General features: G+C 36.0%; 1 protein-coding gene across 2 annotated transcripts in view; it reads right to left on the minus strand.

Annotated features, from left to right (window-relative positions):
* Positions 1 to 21,078, minus strand: part of AFG1L (AFG1 like ATPase) — a 71,076-nt gene that overhangs the window by 24,012 nt on the left and 25,986 nt on the right. For both annotated transcript variants that reach the window (XM_050895022.1, XM_050895023.1), the window contains exons 7-10: positions 18,067 to 18,125; positions 3,879 to 3,961; positions 370 to 440; positions 13 to 113 (exon numbers count right to left, since the gene is read on the minus strand). In XM_050895022.1, coding sequence (XP_050750979.1) covers positions 13 to 113; positions 370 to 440; positions 3,879 to 3,961; positions 18,067 to 18,125 — 314 coding nt within the window. The remainder of the gene's footprint in view (positions 1 to 12; positions 114 to 369; positions 441 to 3,878; positions 3,962 to 18,066; positions 18,126 to 21,078) is intronic.

Genomic DNA, 21,078 nt, shown 5'->3' on the forward strand with positions numbered 1-21,078 from the left:
CTGGGTACTCACTCTGTCACACAGCTCTTCAAACGTGAAGTCTGCAATGGTTCCACACGCTTTATTCAGCCTCAGCTCTCTGCCTTGCACTTTTAGAATCCTTGGTCTAGTTACTATGGGAACATGAACAAAGACTCAATCTTCTCTGGATAATTACTATAAAATTCATCTCTTACAGATAGGAAATGCATAGCTTGATGAATAATAGCACATGATTCAACACATAAATCAGACAAAATGCTGATACAATGACTGCCACTTGAGTGTGGCATCAACCCATATACAGCAATGGAACTTATTAATTGGTCAGTGGAGATTGGGCATTGTGTTCTAAATGTATTCTCTTTCAAGAGAAATTAACTTACGTACAATCATTTTGTTTCTGAGCCAGCTCATCAAACAACTTATCCATGACAGCCTCCACATCAGCTTCACTTGTGCTACAGTGAAAAGAATAATAGAATATGAAATTAATAACACTTGAAGCCAACATCAAACAGCTGCCTGAGCCTGCTTAGCTTTTTGCCCATAAAAAAGAGAACAGGATGTTATGCTCTAAATACAAACATTAGATTTAGAATACACTTAAAAGTAGAGAATATTAACTCTCAGGTAAATGATTCTGCCTTATTTGCATACACTGAAAGACTTCTGTGTTTTGAGCTGTTTCCAGTAATGAGGCAATACAGGCAGAGCAGATCCATTAACACTATGTGTACACAATGAGAAAAAAGGCTTCTGGCTCTATCTTGCATGCAAAATAAGAGCAAATAGACAAGGCAAGGCAGTCAAGCACCTAAAGAAGTATCCTTTGAAATTTCTGAGAGGGGACTTTGTGAAATTAAATATTGGAGCAGCTTTTGGGGGGCAGGGGGGAGGGAATCAAGTCAACTGATTGTATTGATCAAACAATTTGCAAAATTAAACTATGAAATTCAAAATACCAGCATGATCTCTGCATTAGTAATTTTATCTGTTTACCCCCTCTGTCCCCAATACTATTTGGGAAAAGATCAACCACAGACAGTGAAAATGCAAAATATCTGTGCTGAGAGCTGAAGTAAAGTTTATATTCATCTTCTGGTTGCCACAAGAATTATAAATCAGTCTGATCAGAGAATATTTTTTGTCACCGAATGGGTTAGAGGGCCAACCTTTCTGTGTTTCATTCTTAAAGACAGACAGACAGATAGATAATATTTCTAGCTGAGTTTGAAAGCTGAGAATAGTAAATTAATGCTACGGTAGACAATAAACTAGAACTAGGATATATAATGCTTCACTGAAGTTTGTATAATCTCATTTGTTGTGAAAAGTCTACTTTTATAGATCATGGATGCACTCAAGTTGTATTGCTTCACACAGTTCTAGACCTCCTCTAAATGACAAGTGATGATCAGCACGTTACACAATTACTTTCCTGTTCATTAGGCCTTAAGCACCTCAAAAATGTTAACAGCAGAACTGAAATAACTACTTTTTAACTCAAGCTTAACAATAGCAAACTTTGTAGATACAAAGAATTTGGAAAAAAAACCCACAAACTTCTGCAAGTGCCATTTCAAAACACTTTAAAAACCCTTTTCTGAATAGGAGATTACATAAAATTGTAACTTCAAAAAAAGAAGTTTCTCTCAACATTGATATTTGTGTGCTGCTTTCCTCTGACAAAATGATAAATGAAAAGGAACAGACAAAACCAGAAAAAAGCCATAAAAGGGGGGAAAGAGTGCATATGTATCAGACAGTATGCACATGCGTATGCATGTAACCATCAAAAAGTTTGATGTAAAGGCTACAAGAAGAAACAGCCGAATATGATGCCTGTGTAGATATTTGCACCGAATTGCCAAGAAAGTTTGTTTTGAAAATAGACACCTGAGACTGAGATCAAGGAAGTTGTTTTGAACAGGAATCTTGTAATTGTGTTACACTGATTGCTTTCAGATGAGTATGGAACAGCTTTAAGCAACCCTCAATTGCATATTTTAAATGAAGAAAAGACTACCGAAATTATGAAGCATCAAGAGGATTTAAAAAAAAAAAAATGTGATGATGATACTATAACCATTAATAGGGGAATCTAAACATGTTGGACAAGAACATTTTCTTTTGGGGGCAAGACTGCTAACTAAATTTCAAAAATCTGTAGCAAAATACTGTATTGTACCTAATTTTAAAACAAACAAACAAACAAATCCCCACATACTACACTAGTTCTGCAGGGTTGTAAGCTCCAATGAACAAGTTTGAATAGAAGAATGAATGAGATTTCCTCAGAAAAAGAAAGGACGATGAAATATGTATCTTATTTCCATTGGCACCTATGGGACCTTTTTAATTATTTTTCTTCCCCACTGGTTCCTAATGATTTACATCACAAATTCTAGAGGTAACCAACATCCTTCCAATGAGAGAACATGAGACAGACTTATCACCAATCTCTGCCATTCACCTGACGACAAGTTTTACAGCAGAACACCATGAAATACTTCGGCTGGGTACTACTCCTGGGACTTGTTCTTATTTCTTCTCCTCTGACAGCTGATGCCATAGGCACCATGTTTAGCCTGTTACCTGCTAGAAACCACATACATGCTCTTCCTTTCTTCGGAGTATGGACAGTGAGAAAATATGGTAGATGCTCTCCACAATTGTCAAACAGAAAGTCACAGAGTGCAACGGGCACAATAAGCAGAGCCGCAAGCAGGGACAGCTACATAGACATTGGAACAAGAGCCACGCTGAGCAATGCTGAGGTAACAGTGGCAGCTTCAAACAGTACTTCCGAGCAGACACCGCAAAACTTAACGAAAGTGGAGCCAGGCAAGAATATAGAACAAGAGTTACTTTTCTTGAGTTCATACAGTCACACTTTGTTTGAAGATACAGAACCTGCATTGGACCTGTTTTTCATATATAAAATTCTGTCATTTCCTTCCAGAAGCAGAAAGAGTTACCTGGTGTAATTCTACTAAGCACTGCTCCTCCTTCCAGACAAACAACTATAACTTCTAACCTTACAATGAAGTGATACGGACATACTTTGTTTCAAATACCTGTCACATCGATGAAAATACTGCACCTTTCTTAATGGAAACATGATTTTTAAATCAATATTATATATTGGGTTGAAAGATACAATGGTTATAAATCTCATTTTAAGCTATTGTTGTCTGCCTTGGTTCAGGTTGTCATCGATTAAATACTACTATAAGAGCAAATACAATATAGAAAAATGTCTGCAATGCAAAGGTTTCAAAGTATTTAAAAAAAAGAGAGGATGTTTCTATTAGGCAGATATAAGCAACCATAAGCACAACTGTGAATGTATTTTTAAATATATTTATTTGCAAATATAGAATAAAGTGCTAAAGAAATTTTGTCATGATAAACAGAAACAATCTGTCAAAATAGGAGGGTGTTGGGTTTTTTTAATCCACAGCACTGGAAACACCCAACATTAAATGAATCCTTGTCATTGGATTACTATAAATACTTAATTACTTAAATACAATAAGGATGTTCTTCTATTATAAGAGAATTGTGCAATCTCTTACAAGAGGATATTCATTACTTTCTAACCATCTGTCACTTCAGTTCTCCAAACACCACACCTCCCCAAAAAATCTAATTAGTTTTTATTCAGTCACACATTATAAATGATGCTAGTGTGGATACTGAAAATGTAGTTTAATGAAGTTAATATCAAGGCATAATGGAAGGCGGTTTGCTGAACAAAATGGACCAGAAGGCAAAGAAAGGAAAAGTCACACCCTGCTAATTCTACTATACATTTTTCATTTCCCACTGACTAGGAAATTATTGACTAATAAGAAGGAAAAAGAAGGCAAATACCATATCATAGATAAACTTACAGGTAGTAAAGTTTTCCAGCAGCAGGAAGCACTCGTTTCCTGTAGTCTATTCCAGAATCAAGCTGGACTGTGCTGCAGTATTTCTACAGAGACAAAAAAAAAGAATAGCTTTCCTCAAGCCAAAGCTGTATTTACTATTGTCTGTGTTAGAGAGAAGACGTACTGCTGTGATAAACCATCAGCATGAATATCATCTGCAAAACTGAAATTCAACATCACAAAATTGAAGTCTCCTTTACAACTATCGAAGCAAAGAAATAAGCTGGAAATCATTCACATATTCAAAACAAAAAAGTAACCATTTTCAAAAGTCCATCAACTAAAAAATTAATATAGATTGGAAGCATGCAGAATGAAATGAGGGTGGATATTATCCATTCTCTCTGGGTAGTGCTTTGTTGGGGGAGTGTGTAAAAATAATTATTTTCACATTAAAGAATATACACTTAGAAACAGAAAATTAGGAGCAATAAAAGTTTAACAGACCACAATCAAATTCTAGCAAGAGACAACTGAAACTACTTCTACTTTATAAGCTAAAAATAATTTTATCTTTTTCTTCTACTAAGAAGATTAAAAGTTTTATAAGTCAAACATCAAATATATGAACTATGCCAAGTCTTGCTGCAAAATGGACCAAAGCATAAAGGGGAATAAACAAAGCTCTATATCAAAAAGATTTTGTTTCATTTTTGTAATATCTAAATTGACTCAGAAAAGGATCTTCCTTTTTTTTTTCTTTCCCTTTAAGCAACCTGTAAGATTCCAATGTGATACAAATGTCCCTGAGTAGTCACAATAATTGCTTCTGTTAGAAAACTCAAAACCAGCTGTACTAAAGGGTGTTTTTTTTGATTCAAGGCCTGACGCTGAGAGCAAAATTCTCACTAACCTCAGTGGGATCAAGATTTTACACCCTCTGGCAAAGGGAACAGCTCTGCTTATCTGTTATTACTACTGCCAACATATACAACTTCTGGGTGTTATATAGCTAGAAGCAAAAGAAGCTATAAAAGAAAGGAAGGAAAAGTTTTACTATTTTAGAAAATATACTTCTATCAACAATTTAATTAAAGCAATAAAACTTTTTTTAATAGGTAATTCAACACCATTAAAATTCTTTGGATTGCTAGAATCCACTAAATTACTCTGCTTCTTCACTGCACTATGAACTATTAGTTTATCTTTAATACTGCCGTTAAGCGTTTCATATTGTGTGTGTCAAATTTTTCAAAGCCTCCTTGAGGCCATTCAAATAACAAAATTGGAAATGTCAAATCTCATTTATGGCAACTACATTGCAGGAAAAAAACAACTTAAATTTTAGAAGGACTATCATCAGTGATTTAAGGAACAATGGCCCTTTTGAACAAATGCGTTGCATAGGACTTATAGATTACAAATATCTGCAGGAGTGACTGTGATGACTCATACTAATTTTTTGCCCTTGGCTATTACTGAAGGCTCTATACCTATTTTAAATGTCCAATTTCTCTGCAAAGATATACAGCTGAAGAAAGAAGGTGAAAAAAAAATCATCCCGAAAGCACAGAATCCCAGGAAAATCCATGTATTTTTAATTCCGGTAAGTGAAAAAGCCATGCTAATCAAATCATTATCTTGGGCTAAGGCTACTGCAAACACAATAGCATTGGTGCTACAATATTATTATAATCTATTCCCTTTCTTTTTGGGAAAGCTTACAAAGAAAGAAAATAACAGAGCAGAAGAAAAAAGTTCCAGAGGCATGTAATAATATGCACAAGGGAGGGAGGATGTTTAAGCTTTTCTTCAGCATCAGTCTGGCAGTCAAGGCTAGAAGGAAGATTCCTGAAATTTCACAGCAAAGCTGGTGTACTTAGCTTTTCTTTGCCAGGCACTGATGCTCAGCATCTTTCCGCCTAATGTTTTATTTTTCCAAAGTAGCAGATTAGCTCAAGTACTATTTTCTTCATGTTAGTAGGGAAAAAACCACAAACCACATTACAACTACAGCTACGCGGACTATGAGATTATTTAGATTAACTTTAGATACTCGGATATTTAGTAACGCTGTTCATCATTTTGGGTTTTTTCCTGGAAACAACAGATAGGAAATTCTGCATGAATTCAGCGTCCTCTCTTTGGCCTTCAAGATGGGTTTACAAACTCTACCCTTCTCTCAGGGTGTTGTGTTGCATATAGAGTGAAGAGTGAATGCAGAAGTACATATATTTAACAGTGTGGCATGGTTATGGTAGGGCTGAAAAAAAAAAGTGCACCTGAACACTGTAGCTAGTGTAAATTTATTGTGCTGATATTTACAGCGGTGCTTGTGGCTCAGCTGATAATGACTGCTGAGTAGAGCAGACATTCTGTGCACTCAAATACAGACTGATATTGGGCTGTATTATGCAGGTCACTGCAGCTTGCTGAAATAGAAATCAGCACTTAGTGCTACAGTATTTTAGTCCACTTATGTTCTGCTTACAAACTTATCACTCCTTAAATGCACTGACAGTCTTTTATGACTCCATGATTTAACCTTACAGGGAACGAGGTTTCGAGGTAAGAACTGTAGATGTAAGTACTACCGATACAGCTATGAAGTAGATACATTTCTTCTGTCTTCCTTCCCTTTTCTCTTTCTTCAAAGTAATTAATATTATCACTATTCAGGAAAAATCGCTATCATTAGTGACACTAGTTAAGAAGAGCTTGAGTGCTCAAAAGCTTATTTATTTTTTTGGGCCCTTTTAAGCTACAAACAGTTGTCTAAATGAAAGATATTTCTTTTTCCTATAAACCTTGTCTTGTATGTCTACAATAACGTACTAATATTGATTCTAATGTGATACAACATTACACAGTTTATTTCAAAAATATCTGTTAGGTATTCTGGGCTATAGGACCTTTCAGCCAGAAAGGCAATAGCAGCATCCCATTCAGAGATATATAAGATACAGTTATTATAGTCCTACTGATTTTTTGCTTCTTTAGGAGTTGAAAGTCAACTGCACCAAACATAAACAAAATGGAAAAAGAGAATTCTGATATACAGCAGTTTTCTGTAACACACGATGTAAGCATAGAAGTAGGGGCCAGTTAACAGGAACAGAGATACTTAGTCCTTTGGAAAACATTTGGCATTTTACTATCCTGCTCCTTGGATGTTCCTAATTAATTTCTGGTTTTGGTTTGGGGTTTTTTTTGGCTTAATTCTGTCCTATCTTTCAAATACAGTTCTGTCTCCTATTCTTCAAACCAGCATTCTCAGTCAAATTCTGGTTTATATTTTACTTTGAATCTCTAGCATATTTTTCACCCATTACTGTTTCAAGAACCACTGACTTGGACCTCAGGGCCAGTTTCTTTCTTTTTTTTTCTGTCCTCTCCAGACTGATGCTCTCTTCAGCAAGGCACTCCAGCCATTTAGAGCCCATGTTCTAAATAAAAATAAAACAACCACAAGAAATTCCTAACCCTTCTATATGTTCATGTGAATAAATACCTACCACTGTTCGTCATAATTATTTTTACTGAGATACTTCAAAGCTGACTCACACCTATTCTGTTAGGCACTGTATAAATATACATAAAATGGATGGCCCCTGCCATTAAAACAAAACATTACCATCTGTGTAGCAACATGCTCCCAGAAAACATTCCGTTAAAACATGATTGCTGTTGTTAGATTATAAACTTTGTAGGGTAGGAACAACCTTCTCCTTATGTGAATATATGACAGTCGAGTACAGATCTATAGGTGCTACTGGAAAATAATGCAACAAAAAAAATCAAACAGAAGTGTGAATAAAGAAACCAATCATTAAATGATAATGTGGAAGAAATTAATGCTAACAAAACAGCATACGAACATGCACTGGTGTGGGCAATGCTATTTACACAAACTGAGCTCTACACAGTAGAGAAGAGAAAGGGTGTGATAGCAGTACCAGTGAACTGAAGGGCAGTAATGGGAGGATTGCTTGCATCGCCAGGCAGTAACAGCAGCATTTCTCCTCCAAGTTAAGAATGTACCGGTGGAGACAGTTCTAAAGGGGGATTCAGCACATAGTCACCTTTACTCAAAGTCAGAGTCAGAAAGGTCACAGAGAAGCTATGCGCTGAGCAGAGATCCAAAAGTTTTTCCTTTTTGGATTTCCTTCGTAGACAAGGGTACCCACCACGGTTCTTTGTTTCTACACACATAAACATTCACTTATCTGCTTCACAGGACTGCAGAGGGCAAAATGTTCATATTTGTAAATAATTTTTTTAAGAGAAATGCTTTAAATGTTAAAAAGACAGCATATAATCAGAATGCATAATAGAAGAAAATAAAGCACACCAAAATATTGTATACGTGCAAGCTAAACACTTAAAATACTAGATTTACAAAAATGCAAACCAGATACATGGTTGCACGATATGGAAAAACAAATACTGCTCACAACTGTAAGAATGAAATACTGAACCTCAGACAGGGTGCATATGTGAGTACCACTATGCATCTTCTCTCCCCTTCACAGGTGTCAACAACATTATACTCCTGCATCATGGAACTAGAAAACCAATGCTATCACTTACAAACCCTGCAAGTTTGGGGAGGGGATGGAAGGTAGGCTTCTCTACTTTTTACCCTTCATCTTTTTGCAGCATGGGGAAAAACCCTACTAAGATAACATACAGAAGTTCTAGTTTCTCTCTCCATCTTTGGACTAACTTCTCCAGCACTGGACTGATTAAACCCTACAGATGTGATTGCATCCTCACACTCACTAATCACCACCATGGAATCCTAATCAACAGCCAAAGAACTAACTGGAGTGCTCACATTGTTAGTACTTAATTGTCAAAGCCATGACTGTAACTATTGGTTTCCATTTTTTAAGATGGAGTTTTAAACTTTCAAATTTCATTTACTTGGGCTAAAGTTCTACTTTTCTTTTGAAATAAATACTTAAAATTGAAGCTACAGTTAGTCTAGTCTGTTCTTGTGGAACCATCTACAGTTTCCAACAGATTTTCTGTTCTATTGAGATATTTCAAGTCTGACTTACCCTATTCAATTCAAATGCAGAAAATTAATTAGTCATACAATTTATTTTGAAGTCATTTATGTATTTATGTATACAAAGAACAAATACAATTACAGAATTGAAAACGCAATTAGTAAGTTAAAAATACAGCATGATCATGCACTCATTTCCACTGAAGTGGCATAAAAACTTTTTATTCCAGAAGGAAAAAAGACAAAGCCTCAAGGCTCAAGACAGAACACCTAAAACAACAACCTTCAAATAGAATAGATAAAATTGGACTTTCAGTATACCGACTGTAGAAAGTTATTAAATATAGACTAATATAAATACATTTTTCTTCCTGTAAGCATGTCTAATATTCCTTTGTTGCTGCAATCAAGAATGGTAGCTATTAAAACGTTTAGCTGCTCAAGAAATTGAAGTACACAACATGATAGATCATTAAGTAGAGGAACAAAGGTTTCAGAAAATTTCAAAAGGCAGTCAAAGTTAACTGGATAACCTGCAAGTTCTGAAGACGTGTGTTTCCCATGTGTCACAAAAAACCCTGAAATGCTAATAGATGGCCTCGTGGTCCACATTAAACACTGTACTAAATATCACCTGTGAGCTCAAATATTGTGATCAGCTCATGACCCTTGATAATGCAGGTCAGTAGATATTTCTTAACCTTACTGAAGACCACCATAAGTCAACCCAATTGTCATTCTCTGCTCTAAATTTTAATGGCATTAAAAAAAGAAAACAAAATAAACAACATACAAATTCATACGAATCATCCTGTCAGCCCACAGGATCAGACAAACCCTATCTGAGAACCTCCAGAGAAGGTGTAGAGGAACAGAGATGGGCGAGTGCTTCACCTTGGGATGATCATTACCTTAATTCCCACACCTGCTGAGTTTCCTCAGCCTTTCACACTCGGGTAAAACCAGACACCTGCAAATGCAGCGGTAGCACTGCATGTGCAGTATCAAATACACTTTCCATACGAGCAAAGAAAAGTATAGTCGTATCGCCAGGCATGTAAAGCTGCACCATTAATACTCTTGGCCTCTGGTGTAGTTCTTAACAAGCACATTAGAACGCCTACTATTAATAACCAAGCCATGCCTAACTGAGAAGTACAACTTCTAACCACTCTTTCTGAGCAAAAGGAATCATAATTTCCATGTAGGTATCATCTTCCCTTTTCAAATGCATCCTCAGCATCTAACTCTCTGTATTAGCTTATATCCTAAAAAAACCCCACCCTACTAAAAAATACCCCACACTTGTCCTGCTGATTTGGTCTCCATTAACAATACACAGGATCAATAATATTCCTTCCCCCCAGGAAATCAGAAAATAATGACATTGTTCATTGGCAATCATTCTTCTCATACATTTACATCCAGCCTAAGAGAGAAAAATTCTCTCGCATCATACAACATGTAGACACGTGATGAGAGCCCTCAGCCAGCAACAGAGGAAGAGTTCCTCAGGTAAACAGAGCTCACTAGACTGAACCAATTTTATTTTTCATTATTTGACTCCATGTAGTGTTATATCATCAACTAGAATATTATTTCTTCTTTCTTAAAATTCTGTCTTAAGCAATTTCAAGAAAAGGTTTCTCCATCCAAAGGACACCATTGCAATTGGCATTTTCCCAAATGATTCATAACTGTGGCAGAACAAGAATCCTCTCAAGCAAAAATGCAGTGTCTCATGAAAAAAAATATTTCTGACCTACAAAGCATATCCACAGGTTTTAACTTTGGTGTACTCTCAAAGTCATCAGCAGGCGACAATCACCAGCACGTTTCAGAATATGAAACTGGTCCAACTGGGGACTCACAAGCTGGGCAGGTCTGTCCACAGCCTGCTGAGAGAAGCGCACGAAGTTAACTGCAGTGTTTCCTCTCTGGTGCAGCTCTAAAAGGAGATCAACCAGATCATTCATCACGAGTGAGCGTGGTACAGGTGCAGGACCTTCAAAGGGCTGCTCCTTTTATTCATGCTTAAAATTGGCCTTGCTTAAAAAAAAAAAAAAAAAAAAAAAAAAAAGTACATCAAGTTTTTAACACTCCTAACTTTCTGCTACACAGATCCATGGGAACAAGATGTATTCAGGGGGAGGGAGAAGGAGAAAGGGAATCATTAGGTATTTGGTGGTGGATAAAAACTTGGTCCAAGCGTTGCTGGGTGTGCATACAGTTTTTGTCTCTCTGTTCAGATGTTGTTGAAACAGTAGACTTTAAAGAAAATGTCAATGAATCCTCATAAGCACTATACATGACCTCTGGGGTAATTAGCAATCATTCAAAAGCAACAAGACTAAAATGTTCTATTCTTTATTACTGTCAGCTCTTGTCTTGATCAGCATTTTAATAAAGATGGTTCATTGCTAAGACAGTTTCATGAATCAGTCATAATTACATTCTGACACGCAGTGAATAGTAAAGCAAAACTAAATATCACTTCATCAACCTTTCTAACCTTTATGCAAGTATTAACTGTAAATAATTTTTACATAATCTTACAACAGAAAATCTGCATATTTCTTAGCTTTGTACATACTCTACCCTAACTGAATTTCCTGTGACCTATACCTGAAAAAAAACCCTTACAATCAGGCATAATTACTTAGTCTTGCATGATATTCAGGTGTTGCCTTTCACAGATCAAATCAACTTCAAGTACAAAAGGCTATTTGTTCTACAAAATAGTGCAATGCTTTAAGGGGTTAACTAATTTTTTTTTTTTTTTTTTTACACTCTTTTCCCTTATATTCTTCTGCATTAATGAAATATGGGAAATTGCTACAATAGCCTTAGACACTTCATGCTTGTCCCAATTGTAAACACTGTAACAAAACAAAAAAAAAAAATGCAAAAAACCCACACAAACAAATTTTGAGGAAAACTTTCAAAATGTCACGCAAGAATCCTGTACAACATCGATGAAACTAATCATGCTCGGGTTAATTTTGGATGACAAACATTTTATTTGTGAATTATTTTTAAATGGACCTAGAGCACAAAGATCTGGGAAGTGAAATACTGCCAAATATAATTTTTTAAATGAATCTTTTTCTCACACTTGTGACAAGAACATTTAAACCAAAGAGTTTAGCAGAGATAAATTTAGAGGTAAAATTCATTCAATGGAAGTGGCACAAGTTTACATTACAGCCTTCAAAACTTTAACAACTAAGAAACCCCACTATTCTTGCTACCACAAGGAACATACGATCTATTGTACAACTTTTCAATAACTTATTTTAATGTCTAGCTACAAATCAGCTACCCCCTAAGAAGAGGAAAAATAGACAATTAACTTGTAAAATAATGGTGCATGAATAAAGACAGAGACTCTTAAAATGTACTGTTCTGTGAATAGTATTTCAGATATTCACACAAAAGTGAAAGAATTCAGGAGGTACAGATGCGGCTGTGCTGGGTAGGAGACAAGTAGCCTCTCCTTCTTCCAGTCAGGGAGCCGAAGAATGGCAGAGTAAACTTCCATGCAATAAGAATTACACTGAACAGCTCTCCCCATTTCACATCACTTAGGAAAAAAATCTTCCTTGCAGAATAAGTATAAATACAAAAAAAACCCACTACCACCCCACAACCAACCCACAAACCACTGTATAACATTCAGTTTTGCTAAAGAACCAATAATAACTTTCAATCTTGTAATAAACAAGCTGTGGTGTTCTGTGAAAACCAGATGCCCCGAGTTCACTCTGAATTTATAACATGATGTTTCGTAAGCTAAGGGTCAAATTCACCCCTAATACACGTACTTCATTGGAATTATACCCTGGATGAAGTTATTTGTCTAGATTTCTTTTTTGCTGTTGTTTTTCTTTTTAACATTTGATTTGTATTTCTTTTCCCAGTATTAGCCTTTGCTCCTGCCAGAACTGCTGGCAAGCAGGAAAAAAAAAAAAAAAGAAAAAAAAAGTAGTATTGATTTACGAAACTGGATTTCCCAGAATAAAAAAAAAATGCGATTAAGATCTAAACAAAGGCTAAAGATGGCTTACGCTTAGCTCTGATGAGGTCCACTACCTCATTACCAACAACTGAAAACTTCTGATGCATTTTGTTTCAAGGAAATCCAAAAGTCCTTGCTGTAAAGCAGGCTGGGGGTGCAGGGTCCATTCACTCTTTCTGTATCACAACCATTATGTAAGAAGTATAAAACACTGCCTTTATGCTGCCAAACCACAATGACTCTTCTTACATCAAAGCGTTTTCACCACTAGGGTTTTTTTTCTCTGAAATTTATTCAAGCCAAGGGCAGGGAGACAACAATTCATACACGCTAATTACACCTAATTATCTATTCCTTTTTTTTTTTTCTTTCCACCAGCTTCGGCCAGTGTTATTTGCTATCTGGGTTTCTCACAACCTCCCCTTGCCCTGTCCATCCAACTCAACAGTAAAGTCTTTGAAGAAAACAGTTGTGGCTTCTTAGAATTTTAACAATATAAGGTTCAACTCAAATTAAATTATTCTATTATTAGTTTTGACACATTTATGTGTTAAATATGAAGGCCTCTTGGTTAATTTGACAAATTCCTCACATCTCTTCATGGCTAGAATCGCTGGTAACACCCTCTCTTGTAGGAGCTTCTCCTCATGCTTTCTTTTCATGATCTAAATGAAATGTTTATTGGATTAAAGTTCTTCTCTGCAGACCTCCATGGTGGCCTGTGACAAAGAGCTTAAAAGCTTTATTAATTGGCTTGGGCTTTTTGAGGGGAGGCAGGACCTCATTTCACATTACATCACAAGCAAATAAAACTGCCACGTGTAATTAGACTAATTTACCCTGATACAGCAGGAATCAACTATTCCATATCTATGATATGCTTTGATTTACTCATTTTAATCAAGGAGTAAACAAACCAAGCAAGAACTTGGGAAATCCTAACAATTAAAGGAAGTGAGAAGGCAGGGAGTCCGACACTGAGCTACAGTATCAACTATTTTATCCTAAGATAAAGTTTTGATCTGCATCTAAATAAGCTGTCTAGGAGCAAGCGTGTGTGTGTAAGACAGACATAGAAGGTAAACAAACTGAACAGCTTAATATCTAGAGAACACACTAAAGCAATAGGTACATTATAAAATATCGTAACAGTTAAGTGCTCTGAACTACAGAATTCAAATAATCCTTGTGTTTAAATTTAACACACACAGAGACTTAGAAGGCTGAATGCAGAAAGGGCTGGTAACTTCTTCTGACACCTTGCTTTCTATATACAACATTTTGTTAGTTGACAGCCTTACAAATTTGTCAAACTAAAATTACCCAGAAATTATACTGATGTTCAGCACAAGAATACTTGCAGTCATGCTATATTTTCTATTTTTTATTTTTTCTATGTTTAATTAGGTACGCTTCACAAAAGATGAGTACTTCTATTACTTGCAGAGAGAGAGAACAAGAACAAATGCTCCTTCTACTTAGGAGTTTGCTTGGTTACATACTAAGAAGGGAAACAAAAGGCCCAACATCTTCAGTAATGAAAAAGTCAATTGATAGGCGAAGCCATCACAATATCAAAGGCCTAATCCCTGCAATTCTGACTCAGGTGACAGTTCACAGGGGTCAGAGTGGCTGACACTGACCTCAAAAGCAGGTTTTAACTATTCAACATACTGAAAGCTGCTGGGCTATCACACCATTAGACTGGAACAAACTGACAAATCAATTTCATCAAGGAGATGACTTTTTTGGGGGGGGGGAAGAGGCAGGTCCGCCAATCAACAAATCCCTGCATTTCTCACACAGGTGGTTGGACAAAAGCTGAGTGCACCATCAAAGACATTTTATATCTACCAAATGCCTTTGTACAAAACTAACTCCCACAATTTCCTTATTGACAGCTCTAAATGTTTTAAACAAGTATTTTTTGCATATTCAAACTAAGCTATTGAAAAGTGAAAATACTTTTAAATCCCTCCATTTCTTGCTTTGTAAGAAAGGGTATATTTTAATTAAAACCAGAGTAGGCAACAATGTCAATAAATAATCATTAACCAATTTCAAGACAGACAATGAACAATACAGCGTATAAAAATACATTGCTTTCTATTTGAGAGGAGTGTACAATGCTTACTGTTAAGAGTCATTTTAACCAAATAGTTTTAAAATAAATAATTATTTGGTCCCTAATAGCGGAAGGAAAAAAAAAAGTTCACTATAGAAAGCTTACAGTAATTTCATGTCCTACTGACAACGGGTTTCTGGTTGATTCTTTCTCTTTAGTTAAAGCAAAACACAGGTAGCCAAAGCCAAACATTTTATTTTAAAACTGTACCTTTTAAAGGTATACTCAGGCTATGAAAGGCCCTAAAACCTCCTGACTATCAGTTAGAATTTAGTGCAGTGCAGGTCTACTGCATGAAGAAAACCTGACAAAATGCAGAAGTTACATATTTGGTATTTTGACTTGGCTTGACTTTTAAAACTTCATGCTATGGTTCCAAGAAACCTTTGGAAACTCAAGAACTGCTCATTTAAGTTATAGATTATACACAACAAACTATTTGAGGAGCTTTCCTTCTTGTTTGTCTGAAGAATTAAGCATTGAACTAGTCACTGAATTAGAATTAGGATTCCAGAACCGTTAAGGGTTGATGTAAATGTCTTCATTAAATGTCTGCAAGAATTAAAATGTTGCTAAATGTACTGCCAAACCAGTAAAGCATGCTTTCTCTTTATTTTTTTTTAAGACCCTCACTTCAGATCTTACATCAAGTTGTTAAAGATACATAGCTTTATTTGTAAACCAGTTTTAAAATGTTTAGAGAATTTTTATATTTCTTATTCATTTAGATTAACAATTTTTGGAGTATTTCTGCTCTAAGCATTTGAACAAAGTAACTGTGAGCAATGAATGTTTTTCTTTTCAAGAACTGCCTTTGTAAAAAAAAAAAAAAAAAAAAAAATCACTTAGGAGTTCCATGCACTTTAAAATGCTCGGTAAGAGATGCTGCAAGATTAAAAGCTCAATCAGAAGGCACTGAATCTAATTGCAATTATAGAATTAAAAGATTTTCCTTCCTAATACTTATCCCTGTAAGGCTGTATCTTTATAAAATTTCATGGACTGAAGAAGCACTCTTATCTGTTGCAGAAACTAAGCCCTTCCATAAATAATATTGTCTCCCAAAGAATTTTATCCACAACAACAAACTGATCAATTGAAAGTTTTTCCCTGTTTAGGAAAACTACCACTTTAAGTTAGAGGATTAAAGAATCGCTGAAAAATTAGATCTCAAACTATTTAAGGTTTCAAAAGATCAGAATACTAGGATAGGTTCAGAATTGGGCAGGGGACACACGCAGGGCGGGAAGAGCTGCCAATGGTCTTACTGGCCTGCCCAACTACACAGACCTGGAGCTTTTATGTGGCCACCAGCTGTAGGACCTGGAGCTTTTATGTGACCCTAAAAAGTAGAACTTACCAATTGCACCTCCCACTGCAGGCATTCAGCAATCACTTGTCCCCAGTAATCTACCACCTAGAAAGGCAATACAGACAAACTTTGCAAGATAACTATATCTTCCCTAGAGCGCTGTTTCACCTCTTTGCTTATTCCACAGAAATTGGTTTGTAGTTGTCTTTGTAAGAAATATGAACTCAAATACAGATACTGGAATTATATAGTCTGAAGACAATAAAACCAACAAAATCAAGGATGAACATGGGTAATTCTAGATCCAGGAAAGAAGCCATTTCTTTTGATCATTTGAAGACAGGGAGAGATTTTTGTCTAACAGTTACCAGGGTATCTAGGAACTATGCGTTTCATTTATGAGGAATGGAAGCAGCCTGAAATCTATTTCAAGTGAAGCATCCCTTCACAGAAATGTACTGTCACTACTTTCCATTCATCCCATCTTCCCAAGAACATTTAAAGGAATTCGAAGATCCTGTGTTGAACTTGAAGTACTTTTAGTGCTAAAGCCTTATTTTAAGATTTATGATCATAACAGTTAATTTCTGAAACAAACAAAACCAACCCACCCATTCACCCCCACTAAACTCCAAACAAAAGCCCTGCAGGAGGCTCTGAGCCAAGAGAAAACTAAGACAGGAGTTAGTCCGAGTTGTCAAAGCCACCGCCAGGGAACAGGTTAGATGAGACTGACACTACCACAGACACACATGGCTTGGAGTGAGGTAAAGGTAGAGAAGACAGTAAATCAAACCTTTGCAAGCATCCAATGTAATATTTTTCCTTTATATTTCCACGCAAAACCCTGGACGATACCATCTTTACATTTCCTAAAGTCACACATGGAATTATAAACAGCTGAGGCACAAGCTACTCCATCCATTAACACCAATGCCATGATACAGATTATACACACACTGGGGAGGCCTAAATCTGCATTTCTCAAACCACCACAGCCAGAGTATCAATTTAGTTCTATCCACACCTTTGTAACGTAAATAGCTCATGAATTAAAAATACCTGCAACTTGCCCAGAACTTAAAAAGGTGAGTTCAGCATATGTTCTTTTTAATAGCAAAATAAGCACTGATTGTGTTCTTCACATTGAGAAAGGATGCTCCATTTTCTAATCTAAATGAAGCAATTATAGTTTACGGCCTGCCACACCACAACATGCAGACTATAGGAAGCTTGCTTCAGAACTGCTGCTTGTTGAACATTACATGAAGCCTCACAAATACCCATTCAGAAAACCACTTACACACGTGAAAGACCCAGAAACAAGGTAATTGAGGGGTACATACTGAACACTACTTTCCTTACACCAAAGGAACACCAAGTTTTTGTAGCATAATAAACGTAAGATGTCCACAAGTACAACACAGTATAACTGTTAAAGGAATACTATGTTACATAGCATATACACACCAGTAAGAAAGTCTTATCCAAACAAATGAATTCTGCTACCTTAGGCAAAACAGTACCTTTTTGTCATACTAAAAATGTCCAGCTTTCAAGACATGTTAATTCTAGAGAGAAAGAGTTCCTTTTTGCCTTACCTTCAATTATTTTTGCCCCAAACAGTTAAAGCATATACATCTTATCTGGAAACTAGTATCAAAGCAATCCTGTACAAATCTCTAATTTATTAATACAGCAGGCAAAACTGAAAAGCATTTAAAAAGTGACTCTCCTTACCTTCAGCACAGCGATGAATGGTACAAAATTAGCTCTCTGAAGACCATTTTTATAGAGATCTGAAAGAAAGGAAATCAGTACCGTTTTGCTACTTAGTCTTAATAACAATGTCAGCTTGTCTTTTAGTCTGGCAAATAAAACTCGGTGTTGCTAGAGAGAGGAGGAACAAAAGGCAGAAAAGGAGAGCTGAAATTGATTTCTCTTCTTTTGCTGTATGCAAATTCAATACGTTCTTAAGGAAGAAAGGAAAATCCTGAGAAAGTCTGAAAAAGGCAGGGAATGAAAGATGACTTAAATCTCTAACAACATATAACTGATTTTAGCAGAAGAAATAAGACCAGCATCTGTTTTAAAGTAAGGATATAAAAAAGGATTTTTAATGCTGGGTATACATTGGTATGATTACAAGGCCGAAACTATGCATCTGCTAAGTCCCAAGTATTTGGCAGAGGGGAAGAACCCAACGTAAACTAAAATACACTATTTGAGTTTACAAAGTTAGTATTCTTATTCAGTGTACTGTGGTACACTTTATCTTCTAGCAATTCTACCAGGTACACTCCCTTTTCCAAAGCAAAAAAAAAAGGGTAACCCCTAAAGAAAAAAAAAAAGAAAATTAAATTAATAAACTTATCCAAAGATGCTAAAAATACAACTGAATTTTAAAAAAAAATTAGAATGTTATGTAACAAAATGCAAATCTGCACTCAAAGAGAAGACAAATTATAAAAACAAACTGCAAAGCAGCATTTTATATCTTATTTATCTCTATATTTTATAAAGCAGAGTGTTCTTCGCTGGAAACTATCCAAGTGCCCAACATGTTCATAACAGAACGACTTGTTCATTGAAGATGTTATCACTTAAACTGTACAATGGGCTGCTCTTTTTCAGTAATATTAGGAAGCCTTATAAAAAGGCAGTACAGCACCTATGACTGGCAGGAGGAATAAGAGAATATAGACACCTGGCAGACATGTCACCAAAATTCCTGGCAAAGACCATGCCGGGTTATATATTTTATATATATATATATTCCCCATAATGCCTGAAGGCTACAACTAGGCTAAAGCTTTTATGCTCTGCCAACACCTCATGGTGGACAGAAGATAGAGTATGCATGAGAAACCAACAGGATACTTACAAAATGGTTTTCACCAAATTGGATACGTACACAGAAACATTTAGGAAAATTATCAGTGAAGGTGATTCCACACTCAAATTACTAACAAAGTTGTATGAAGCCATGTATCATTCTCATTCATAACTCTGCAAATCACAATAGCTATACACTTGTTAAAACAGCAACAAATTGCATATTTACTTGCAAAAATTAGTGAACATGTAACAGTTCTATAAGACAGATACTTCTGTTAGTTCCCCTAGTTAATAAGGCTGTGAGTTTTGTATTATGTCTCTGTTTTGTGAGGATGAGAAAAATAAACAGTAATTTTGGTGGACAAATGAAGCCAGGATTCCTCAAACACTGCAGCTGAGTATTTCCCTTCATATTCCCCTGGGGTAGAAGTTTAACATGGTTAAGCATATCACTAATGGTCAGCAGGTGGGTACATCTGCTCTCTAATGAAAAAGCCACTTTTCCCCTTTGTATCCACAAGAAACGAATCTCTCAATTCCGTCTTAAACCTTGATGCAGCATACTACGCTAACCCAACTCTCTTTCCTGTGGGAGGATTTCAGACACATACCGTGAGCACGCAGGAGTAGTGAGAAGGGAATAAGAGACAGGCATTGACCAATGTCTGGACTGCAACATAGCTCAGTTCTGCAGACGCCATTCTTGACATTCTCTGTTGGGTAGCTTGCACAAGTGGATGTCTTTCAGGTTAACATAGTGACTTAATACATATTAAAAAACCCCATACAACGATAATGGTCACAAGTTGACATCTCAATTCAAGATGTGGGATACAACCCTCAAGTTACAATAAAAATCTCTCCTGAACTTTAAAGAGTAGTGCTTCAAAAAACACAAGGATGGTTCCCAATTGAGTAAGGCACTAGCGTCCAGTTTATCTGTAGCTAATCCAACTACAGTAGTTATGATTTCATCTTGTTTGCTCAAACAAGGAAAATAAACCAACAGGAAGTTATTTCCCCCTCTAGTAAAAACATTTGAGTGTTTTCTTCTTTTTTTTTTTGTTTTTTTAAGATAAAGTGCATTGTAAATCTTTAGTGATTCTCTTTTACTCAATTAACTTGGGTAGAAAAATTAACTGGTAGTTACAGTTAATACTGTAACTCTTCAGTATTTTTTGCAAACATTTGAAATTAATCAATCTGAAATGTCATAAAAGTTGCATAGAAAGCATGCATTATGCTAACTGCTAATGCTACACTATAACAAACATTTTTCTCCTCTACAAAAAAATTACAATTACTGCTTGGTTAAAACCCATACAGATTTGGGGACTTTGTAGAAGGATCTACCTAGCTAGTCACTCTCTCTCTAAAAATATTGTTAGAAATGGAAACAACTCTCCACCTAAGTAATTCCCAATGAGTGACCTCAAACCAGGCTGTGAGAATGGCATCTTGATAAGGAGTTCTCCTTTGAGCTAGTGGATCAAGTCTGCAAGCTTCTGAGTTAGAAACCAGGAAGGAATGCACTCTCATTTCCCCTCTTCTGCAGAATATGATCTTTTCCTATCCTGGAATACATCCAAAACAGAGGCAATATTTCACCCCTCCTCAACTCTCCTGTCCCCAGATACCCTCCCACTGGTTTGGATAGAGTAGAGAAGATCAGAAAACACAGAAGGATTTGGGGGGACGTGAGGGAAGGAACACCTTGAGTTTGAGAGAAGGGAGGAGTAAGACTTAGTGAAAAACCTTTCTTCCTTAAGAACACGAAAAAACAGGGGACAAATTGGAATATCTCAAATTCTTGAAGACTAGAAAGTTTATTACTATTAAATACTGTATGATTTTAATACGATTGTTTTGTAAGATACTGAGATTCATCGTATTTGGATAATACTAGTAGCATGT

This window comes from Gymnogyps californianus, chromosome 3, assembly GCF_018139145.2.
Source record: "Gymnogyps californianus isolate 813 chromosome 3, ASM1813914v2, whole genome shotgun sequence".
Classification (NCBI taxonomy): Eukaryota; Metazoa; Chordata; class Aves; order Accipitriformes; family Cathartidae; genus Gymnogyps; species Gymnogyps californianus.